General features: G+C 38.1%; 1 protein-coding gene across 1 annotated transcript; it reads left to right on the top strand.

Annotated features, from left to right (window-relative positions):
- The first annotated feature begins 10,059 nt into the window (after window positions 1-10,059).
- On the top strand, window positions 10,060-11,524 carry LOC138910449 (uncharacterized). Its single transcript, XM_070201690.1, has 2 exons — window positions 10,060-10,353; window positions 11,501-11,524. Exons 1-2 carry the CDS (start codon window positions 10,060-10,062, stop codon window positions 11,522-11,524), a joined length of 318 nt encoding a protein of 105 aa, XP_070057791.1.
- The last annotated feature ends 291 nt before the right edge of the window (window positions 11,525-11,815 follow it).

Raw genomic sequence — 11,815 nt, 5'->3', positions numbered from 1 at the left:
AATAATTATGTTTTGACCATGTGTACATTCCGTACCATGGTTTAACATTCATTTTCAAATAAATACCTTGTGTGCATGCCGCATCTACGTCAAAATAATTAATAAAGTATAATAAATTAAGTGAAGTTGTAATAGACAAGCCATAACCAATAAAATATAAGAATAACGAAGAATTGATTTAAGCCGGACATGAGTCCAAAAAGCGACCGTGGTAGAACCACGGGACTCGAGGGGTACCTCACACCTTCCCATCAGTCAACAGAATTCCTTACCCAGTCTTCTATTTTCGTAGACTATAAATAAGGAGTCAAACCTTCCATTTGATAAGGGATTGAAATAAAAGGTGACTTGGAACACCAAAATTCAATTTCAAGTGGCGGCTCTAAATAATAAATAATCCATTTTCAAAACGTCACTTTAATTGAAAAAACTCTTCTAACTCAACTTGCGGGAAAAAAAAGAGGTGTGACAGATCCCATAAATATCCTCACAATCAGGCCCTCGGCCTCACTGAGCCATCAACCTTTCCATTCTCTCGGGCTCTCAGAAATCATGATAATCCGCCCAAACTGTAATGATCTAATGCATCAATTATGAACAATAGAGACTGAGATGTAATATGCAACTAAAACTGTGACTGAGTACAAAACAGTAGTTTAGCAGATAATTTGTAACGACCCGACCGGTCATTTTACTTTCTAGAACCCCGTTCCCAAAAATAAGAATCCCCATATGTGCTTTTACTATTTTATAACTTGCGGGGATGATGAGTTCAAGATTTGGAAGGGTTTGGGTTGAAATCGAAACACTTGGTTCCTTAGATATTTTTAAAAAGACTAAGTTTGACTTCGGCCAACATTTTGAGAAAACGACCCCGTAATCGGCATTTTTCGGTTCTAATAGGTTCGTATGATGATTTTGGACTTGGGCGTATGTTCAAATCGGATTTTGGATGACCCGAGAGCGTTTCAGAGTTTAATAGTGAAAGTTAACTATTTGAAGGTTTTAAAGTTGTTAAAATTTGGTTTGGAGTAGGTTTTGGAATAATTGAGGCCCGTTCAGAATTTTGGGCCTGGGAATAGTTCCGTGTGGTGATTTAAGAGCTGCACACAAATTTTGGTATCATTTCGAGTAGTTTAAGTATGTTTCGGCGCGTTCAGAGTAAGTTTGAAAAATTTGAAATTTCTAAGTTGAAGCAATTTGGTTTGAGGTATGATTCTTAGTTTTGTTATTATTTTACGCCTTTCGAGGGTTCAAGAGAGCTCGTTTTATGATTTCAAACTTGTTGATATGTTCGGTCGGGGACCTGGCGGCCTCAGGAGTTAATCGGACGAGGCTTGAACCAAGTTGGAACTTGGTAGCAACAACTAAAGCTCCGAGCTTTTGGAATAACCGCGCATGGACAACCGTAGGTGTGAGCTCGCAGAAGCGAGCCATGAGCCGCAGAAGCGGCCAAGAATGGGCTTCTAGTAACCGCATAAGAGGGGAAATAGACCGCTCCTGCGAAGGCATAGGTGCGAGGAAGGTAGCGCAGAAGCGGACAGAGGCCGTAGGTGCGACGCATGCACCGCAGATGCGAGCCGCTGGTCGCATAAGTGAAGGAGCCGGCTAGGGGAAGGACCGCATCTGTGAGGCCCTTTCCGCAGATGCGGTGGTTGAGTCGTAGATGCGGAAACCACAGAAGGTAGAACACTTTATTTAATACGGGACTTAGGCATTTGTGCTCATTTCTTGGAAAAATTGTGGAGTTGGTTAGAGAGGGATTTTGATCAACCAATTGAGGTAAGTAATTTCTAACACATGTGAGTTAAAACATAGTTTATGAGTAGATCATAACATATGAATTAGTGAAAAATCATGGGTTGGATGAAAAACCTAGGGTTTTGGTATAAATGGCATTTAACCACGAAAATTATTATGGAATTTATTGAAAATCATATATTTGAGCTCCTGAGGTTATGGGTAATGACTTTCTTCGAAACGTTTTGTAATCCGGGCACGTGGTCCTAAGGGTGAATTTTAGGAATTCTTAAATTGGGGTTGAGTAATCACTTTAGTAATTGGGATATGAACTTTTGAGCTTGTATTGACTGTTTTATATAGCATTTGATTAGTTTCAAGTTGTTTGCCACCGAATTGAGGGTTTAAGCACAATCTTGGATCGAAAAGTAGGCCTTGAGATGAGGTAAGTCTCTTTTCAAATCTTGTAAGAGAAAATTAACCCCATAGGTGAATGTAACTAATATGTATTTCTATTTAGGTTTACACCATGCTTTACTGACATCGTTAATTGATTATACTTACTAATTATCTTGGATGGAGCTGATTGCACCGACTTACTATGTAGAGAAGATGATGAAGAAGGGGAATTGAGCCTCCTGAAAGATTTCGTGAGTTGGGGAGGGGGAATTGAGCCCTTCTAAAACATATCGTGCTATGAAAAAATGTGGGAGAAAAAGAGAGGGAATTTTGCCCGCTTAGTTTTGAAGTTTTTGAGTCTAATTTCTTAATTACCCCATAATGTGCATACTAAAACCTAAGAAGATGATGTCCAATATTGTCTTTTAAATATTTCTTTTCTCTTTTATTTATTTCTTTTCTATCTATTTAAATATAATAAAATTTAGGCACTAAAGCTAACTTATTACTAATAAAATATACTTAAACATTATTGACATATATACTACACAAAAAAAAATAACACATCCAAATAAATAATAAATTAAAATATAGAGAAAAATCACAAAATATCATTAAATTAAATCATTTAATTAAAATTGTAAATATCCTTTATTAAATGTAAGAAAATTTTAAAATTACTACTACTATTTATTTAAATTCAAAACGTCTAATATTATGAATAGGAGACATATATTTTTGTAATTTTCTTTTAATTTTACATTTATTGATTAGTGTGTATGTAGATTGACGTAAGACATTATTAAGCCATCTCAAGCTACCTCTCATTTGATCCTCAACATGTGCTACTTGTAACTTTTAGTGAATGTAATTATTTTTATCTAGTCTGATCTTGTTTGACAGTCATGCATCTTAATATTCGCATCTCTCCAGCATTCATTTTGGGGATATGTTGGATTTTAGTGACTTAACACTCACTACCATATAATATTATCGATCTTATAACTATTACTTACCTTTCACTTTGATAGATATCCTTCTATCACATAATATGTAGCACTTCTCCATCATAACAATCTGATTTTAACTATATGAGTAACATTTTATCTATTATTTCATTCTCTTGAACAATGAACCTATAGATCGATATTAAATTGTTAGCATTTTAGCACCGCAATCTCGTCTAGTCTCACCTCAACTTCGCTCTTCACATGCTGATTAAAGTTGTAGTGCGTATATTTGCTCTTATTTAATATTTTTATCTATTATTTCATTCTCTTGAACAATGAACCTATATATCGATATTAAATTGTTAGCATTTTAGCACCGCAATCTAGTCTAGTCTCACCTCAACTTCGCTCTTCACATGCTGATTAAAGTTATAGTGCGTATATTCGCTCTTATTTATATTTATCCTAAAATATTTGCTCTCTAAGCAAAAAGAAATATATAGCAAGGGTTTAAATAAATACCACAAAATGATCTTATAGTGGGGGTTCTTATAACTCCCACAAATAAACCTACGCAATTTAGCTTATTTCTTGTAGTGACTGTTCCACTAGGTGCAGAATTTTCTCGTGGAACTTTATTCCTATATTTTTCAACTAAATTAATTAATCCATGGAGTCATTGAGAATAGGAATTTGTAAGATGCCTATTCAAGTTTTCAGAATTTTCAAGAACTTCCTCTTTTCATATTTTGAGTAACAACTCATTTTTAATGAACTTTTAAAAATCAATTTTACCTCTTGTTGCGTTTTTTACTCATTGCTAATTTATAAGATAATGATAACTTAGATAGAGAAACCGAATACACCTTTGAATATTATATTAAAAGGTGATAGATATGCAAGTATCACGTGGAGAGTTTGATGCTATATCTGAGTATGGATTAACCGTGTATTACTTTTTAGGTCGGTCCCAATTAATTCGAATTCATGCCTATTAAAAGAGAAGGCTATGTTACCAAGATATTTTCCCATTTTCAAGGTGAAGTGATCATATCCATCGTAAAATAACCCTTAGTGATATACGTACTTAAATTTTAAGTTTTTTAATTGCTAAGTAAATTTTAAACCTCCACAATAAGAATAGATGGATTTCTTATTAGTAATTACTAATTACTATAAATAAATCTGCATTTGACTTAAGAAGTCATAAAATTTTCAAATTGGTACAATTATTTCAATAATTGAAGACAAATTAGAAATAACAAAAAACAATAAAGATATTTTTTTCATAAGAAGAAGTATATATTTAATAGTAAATCGTTACTGTGGTAGGTCAAAAGGAAGCATAAAGGCCGTCACTAGATAAGATCATATATAATAATTCGTTGTTCCAATTCGGAGTCACCCAAGAGTTTCTTTATGAGTTAAGGAACAAATAATTGGGAATTCACTTTATAAAAAGTGAGCACATTTATCCATATTACCGACCAAATTAAACTACGCAAGCTTACTGATGTCATAATACACCATCAGTTACCAGTTAGAAGAAAAAAATACTTTCGTTTATGAGATCCTATATATGATTAGCATAATCGATTTACGTAGCTGTGTAAATTAATCAGAAATTGCAAGTGTCGCCTTTCTTATGGGAGTAAGTAAGAATCGAAAAAAGTGGTTTAAAACGTTAAACGTACGTATCATGAAGAATAGAATTAAGGGACGGTAAAGCAAAAAAGAATTAGTGGTGAAGTTGATTAGTGTTGAAAAAAAAGCTGAATTGTGATTAGTGAATGTGAGGTTATCTAGTGGAGTATTTCTTTTAGGATTTAAGTTATATCAAACGATATTAGTGAATTTAAATTTGTGACAGTAGGTTAGTTATAAATTTTACCAAATACCAAAAAATGTTTAATAAGATATTGACATGTAAACCAAGAACTAATTACCTGCCGCTCCCCCTTTTTCCCACCCTTAAGGTCTCTTTTTCAATTTGCTATTGTATTTAATTTGCACTTTTTATCACGCGAGAAAAAAAAAATTAAGATTTGATCCCCGTTTAATATCTTTTTGACTGACACGATAAAGACTGAAAACTAACATCGAATATTAGTACTCAATTTAGATGTCTCATTTTAATTAGGCGCTACCTCTTTTGTTCTTAGCACTCTAATATTAGTCTTTTTCCCCTCTCGCTTAACCGGGCTCATCTATTGCATAGCGGATCGGAACCGAAACGTGATAGATTGAAGATCGACCCCAGGTTCCATCAAACCAAAGAACGAAGTCAGAACACACGTCTTCAAGATCTTCGAGCCCGTGACTCTAGAATCGATCCCTATTCCGAACAAGCTAGACGAAACATTATCGAACCCAATAACGGAAGGCTGAAGTATCCGCAACCGGTCGGATATCACGGCGGGAATCTCGGCACGTATCAACAAGAGACCGACTAATTAGCAAATCACGAGATTTCTTACCTTTTATAGAATTGTATCTAAAGTAGGACTCCCCTACTATATATATGGGGTCTGATTCTTTGTAATAGGTATCGTAACACACATCCCAAAAGTATTAAATATTTTTTTTTCACCAAGCTACTGTTCTTTTGTATTTGACATCATTTGGATCTTATTCAGTTCGAGTGAGGTCTATTTCTCAAGGCTATAACTGTTCAAGTCACACAGTTTGAATTTACTTTGATATTGTTTGATTTATTTATAGTTTAATCTATCGCTTTGTGTCAAATGAATCCATGTATCCTTAAAACCATTTCTACATTCAATTGTTATCCGATTTTGAGGGTAAACAGTTTGGCGCCCACCGTGGGGCTAAGGATAATAATGGTTATTTGATACAAATCTCCATAACACGCACTACTTTACACTTGCTCTTTGAAGTGTCTTTGATTCCAGGCTAAAGTACATAAATGTCAAACTCTGAATTAGCACCTATGCATGTTGACAACAAATCCGTTCACCAAGGCGAAAATAACAACATAGCGCCTGATAACGAGATACTGCCTATTAATCCAGTTGGAATTCCGATTGCAGATCCGATTGACGCTAATTCGCATGTAGCTATCGATGTAAACTTGCCTACCAACCCCGAAAATAGCGTTTGTGGTGGAGCCCGATCAGCAACTCGAAACATACAAAATGTTGAAGGAGACGAGATCAACCTACGAGTGATCTTCGAAATGTTTCAGGCTCAACAAGCGGCGATAGCTCAGTTACAAAACCAAAGTCATGCGCCAAGCAGGGTTGTGCCCGATCCTCCTTGGGAAGTTACCCGCGGGAATGAACCGGTCGTAGAAAGGTCAAACGAACATGAATCGGGGTTAACCCCGATATTATAAATATACTTGAGAAGTTGACAAAACAGATAGAATCAGGGGAGAAGAAGATCGAGGCTAACACAAAAAGGTGGAAACCTACAATTCCAGGGTAGACCAAATCCCAGGAGCACCCCCGATATTAAAGCGCCTAGATTCCAGAAAGTTTATGCAAAAACCTTTTCCACCAAGTGCGGCTCCGAAGCCGATCCCTAAGAAATTCTGTATGCCCGAAATACCTAAGTATAACAGAACGACCGACAAAAACGAGTATGTAACCTCGTATATATGTGCTATCAAAGGGAACGACCTAAAGGACGATGAGATCGAGTCTGTTCTGCTGAGAAACTTTTGGGAGACCTTGTTGAAGGGAGCTATGATATGGTATCACAGTTTACTTCCTAATTCTATTTGACTCATTTGTCATGCTTGCAGATTCTTTCGTAAAGGCACACACATATGCCATCAAGGTCGATACTAGGAAATCAGACCTTTTCAAAGTCAAACAGAAAGATAACGAGATGCTCAGAGAGTTCGTGTCCTGGTTTCAAATAGAACTAATGGATCTGCCGCCGGTTACTGATGATTGGTATGTTCAAGCTTTCACTCAGGGACTTAATATTCGAAGCTCGGGGGCTTCACAGCAGCAAAGCAGAACTTAATATAATACCTGGTTGTTACATGGGATGACTTGCATAACCGGTATCAATCGAAAATCAGAGTCAAAGATGATCAACCGGGGGCCCTTAGGGATCTTTCTATCCCGTCAGAACCCTAGACAAAGTCAAAAGAGATACCGATCATGAATCGAGGCCAAACAGGAATCGGTATCGACCATATAATGGAGATCGGAGAAGAAATGGGTCCGGGCGAAACCACATGAGAAAAGAAAGGAGAAATGACCGAGGGTAATACAGCCGGGGACTTATGACCAAAAATGGCTTCGATAGGTCCAAAAACGCACCGAGGCTTTCAGAATATAACTTCAATGTCGATGTTGCAACCATTATATTAGCTATCTGGCACATCAAAGATACCAAATGGCCTCGACCTCTATAGTCCGATCCAACCCAAAGGGATCCTAACAAGATGTACAAATATCATGGCACTCACGGGCACAGAACGAAATATTGTCGACAATTGAGAGAGGAAGTGGCCAATCTATTCAACAATGGGCACCTTCGGGAGTTCTTGAGAGACCGAGCCAATAATCATTTCAGGAACGGGGATTCTAACAAACAGGCAGAACGAGAAGAATCTCAACACGTCATTAGCATGATCATCGGAGGAGTTGATATCCCATAGGGGCCGATGTTGAAATGTACCAAAGTATCCATCACTAGGGAGGAACGAACTCGAGCCTACATACCGGAGGGAACTTTATCTTTCAACGACGAGGATGCGGAAGGAATCGTGCCACCCTACAATGACGCACTGGTAATATATTTACTCATATATAAAATTCGGGTTAAACGTGTGTTAATTGATCTAGGTAGCTCGGCCAACATCATTCAATTGAGGGTCGTGGAGAAGCTTGGTCTACAAGACCAGATCGTGCCTGCAGTTCAAGTTTTGAATAGATTCAACATGGCATGCGAGACCAATAAGGGAGAAATAACGTTACCTTTAAAAACTACCGGAACCATCCAGGAGACTAATTTTTATGTGATCGAAGGGAATATGAGTTATAACGCTTTATTCGGGAGGCCATGGATCCACAACATGAGGGCGGTGCCCTCGACACTACACTAAGTGCTGAAATTCTCGATACCCGACGACGTCAAAATAATCTACGGAGAATAGTCAGTTGGGAAAGAAATGTTCGCGGTCAAGGAGGAAATACCAGCACCTGCAGTTTCAACATCGAAGAGCCTAAACCAGATGGTAAAAAATAGGGCAAAAATAGCAATCATTGATAGCCTCTTCGACAGATTTGGATAAACAAAAGGAAGTCGATGATGATGATTATGGGGTTCCCAGATATTTTATAGCCCCCGATGATTCCGATGCCACTAAATCGATGGCCGAGGAGCTAGAAAAAGTTATATTAAGCTCGCTCGATCGAAAGGTATACCTGGGCACGGGTCTAAGCTCCGAGCTCAGAGAAAAACACATTCAATTTCTTATACTAACGAAAATTGTTTCCCTTGGTCCCACCTCAATATGACAGGGATCCCGCCGGAGATAACCACTCACAAGCTAAGCCTGGACCCAAAATTTCACCCGGGTAAACAAAAGGGGAGACCCCAGTCCGAGATCAAACATGATTTCATCAAGGATGAGGTATCTAAACTTCTTAAAATAGGGTCTATTCAGGAGGTTAAATACCCGGATTGGTTAGCAAACGTAGTGGTAGTCATTAAAAGGAGAATAAACTAAGAATGTGTGTAGACTACAAATATTTGAATAAGGCATACCCCAAAGACTCTTTTCATTTGCCCAATATTGACCGTATGATCGATGCCACGACCGGCCACAAGATCCTCAGTTTTCTCGATGCCTATTCTGGGTACAACCAAATACGGATGGACCAGGATGATTAGGAAAAAACTTTCTTCATCACTAAATATGGCACATACTGTTATAACGTAATGTCGTTTGGATTAATAAATGCAGTGTTAGTTACCAACGCCTAGTAAATCGGATGTTCGAGGAACAAATAGGAAAATCAATGGAAGTTTATATTTACGACATGTTAGTTAAGTCTCTGCGAACAGAGGGCCATTTAAAACATCTGCAGGAAACCTTCGGCATACTAAAACACTACTATATAAAGTTGAACCCCAAAAAATGTATGTTTGGAGTTGGGTTGGATAAGTTCCTCGGATTAATGGTATCCAACCGGGGAATCGATATTAATCATGATAAAATAAAAGCCATCAAAGATATCATGGTCGTGGACAACGTAAAGGTCGTGCAAAGGTTAACCGGTCAAATTTCCGCCCTGGGATGATTTATTTCGAGATCGTCCGACAAGAGTCACTGATTCTTCGCACTATTGAAGAAGAAGAACAACTTCTAGTGGACCCAGAATGCCAACAAGCATTGGAGGAACTCAAGAGGTATTTATCGAGCCTGCCCCTGCCTCTCACACTGAAGACAGACGAACAACTATACTTGTACTTGGCGGTCTCGGAGATAGCGGTAAGTGGAGTCCTTGTTCGGGAAGAGCAAGGTACGCAATTTCTAATTTACTATGTTAGTAGAACCTTAGGTGAGGCCGAAACTAGGTACCCTCACCTGGAAAAACTGGCACTCTCTTTGCTAAGCGACTCTAGGAAGCTAAAACCATACTTCTAATGTCACCACATATGTGTCGTAACTACTTACAGATTAAGGAACATTGTGCATAAGCCCGAACTCTCGGGACGATTGGCCAAATGGTCAATAGAAATAAGTGGGTACGATATTGAGTATCGACTTCGAACCGCCATTAAATCTTAAATTTTGGCAGACTTTGTGGCTGACTTTACACCGGCCCTGATAGCCGAGGTCGAAAGAGAGTTATTGATTAACTGAGAAACTTCCTCGGGAATCTGAACCCTCTTCACGGACGGCGCCTTAAACGCAAAAGGGTCCAGACTTAGCATCGTACAAAATCCACCAACAAATAATATAATTAGACAATCTATTAACACTATGAAATTGACTAACAACGAGGCCATGATTGAAGGCCTTGAACTAGCCAAGAGCTTGGGGGAAGAGGTGATCGAAGCCAAGTGTGACTCCCTCCTTGTGGTAAACCAAGTCAATGGAACATTCAAGGTCAGAGAGGAACGAATGCAAAGATACTTGGACAAATTACAAGTGACATTACATCGGTTCAAAGAATGGAATTTGCAACAGATACCTCGGGATCAAAACAGTGAGGTTGATGCCCTCACTAACTTGGGGTCTTCGGTCGAAGACGACGAGTTCGACACGGGAGAAGTGGTACAACTTATGAGATCGATGGTGGAAGAAGGCCACATCGAGATCAACTCGATGAGCTTAACTTGGGACTGGAGGAATAAGTACGTGGAATATCTCAGATCGAAAAGAGTCGAGGGCCATGCGTACAAAGGAGGCCCGATTTAGCCTGTCCGAAGATGGAACCTTGTTTAGAAGAATATTTGATGGCCCACTTGCGATAATGAGTATGTTTTGAGGGAAATCCACGAAGGTACCTGTGGAAATCATTCCGGTGCCAAAACACTAGCTCAAAAAATAATCAAAGTCGGTTATTACTGGATCGGCATGGAAAAAGATGCAAAGGAGTTCGTTCGAAAAATGTGATGAATGCTAAAGACAAGCTCTGATGATCCATCAACTCGGGGAGTTGCGCTACTCGATTTTATCGCCATGGTTGTTCATGAAGTGGGGAATGAACATCGTTGGCCCTCTTCCGTAGGCACCAGGTAAGGCTCAATTTATATTGTTTATGACTGATTATTTTTCTAAGTGGGTGGAAGCCCAGGCATATGAGAAGGTGAGGGAAAAGGAGGTCATCGATTTCATTTGGGATCAGATCATATGCCGATTCGGAATGCCAACCGAGATCATATACGATAATGGAAAATAATTCATCGGAAGTAAAGTAACCAAATTCCTCGAAGATCATAAGATCAAAAGGATCCTATCGATACCCTATCACCCTAGTGGGAATGGACAAGCTGAATCTTACGCTGCAAATCACCTACGTAGACGTACGATGTATATGCTCCTCTTTATTTTGGCCCCTCTGCCCTTATCAAATGTCCATAGGGCTTTTTCCCTCTCTTCAAAAAGTTAATTCTTCTTTTTGTTATTTTGATTCCATGTGCCCGTCTTGGAGTTCAATTAAGTCCTAATTCGCATCGAAAAGTTAGACATATAGATGAATAAATAAAATGGTCTTTCACACTAGTTGAACCATAAATATATACCAACTTCAAGATGTAACATTTTCCTAATCGTATACGCACAATCCCTCCCTTAATTTTTACATAGGTCACTATTGACTTCACCAAAAATAAAAATAAAAATAAAGAAGAAGAATCCACAGCGTAGCCTGCAATTCTTTTACTTCCTATTCTTACTTCAACTTTTTGATCAAGTTCAGCGTGAAGGACAAGCTAAGGGTTAAAAGATACTGAAAGATCTTCAAAAGTTTAAAAGCATCTAAGCAAAAGAGAATTATTAGATATTTAATTAAGATTGTTTAGTTACTTTTTACCCTAACATAGTTTGCATTAATACACATTCATCCTAATAATTAGTTAAAGGAAGAAGGAAACGGTTAAAGAAATAATAAATTCTTAATCGTTATCCGAGCAAAAACAGTCGCACATAAAAAAGACTTATCACGGAATCTAAGCAGGCCTTTATATATATGAAGCGTCCCTTGTTGGAAATTTATCCACCACTTTCCTTATAC

Source organism: Nicotiana tomentosiformis, chromosome 4 (assembly GCF_000390325.3).
Source record: "Nicotiana tomentosiformis chromosome 4, ASM39032v3, whole genome shotgun sequence".
Lineage (NCBI taxonomy): Eukaryota > Viridiplantae > Streptophyta > Magnoliopsida > Solanales > Solanaceae > Nicotiana > Nicotiana tomentosiformis.
Note: the sequence above shows the minus strand (reverse complement) of the source record. Positions and strands in the feature narration are given on the sequence as shown.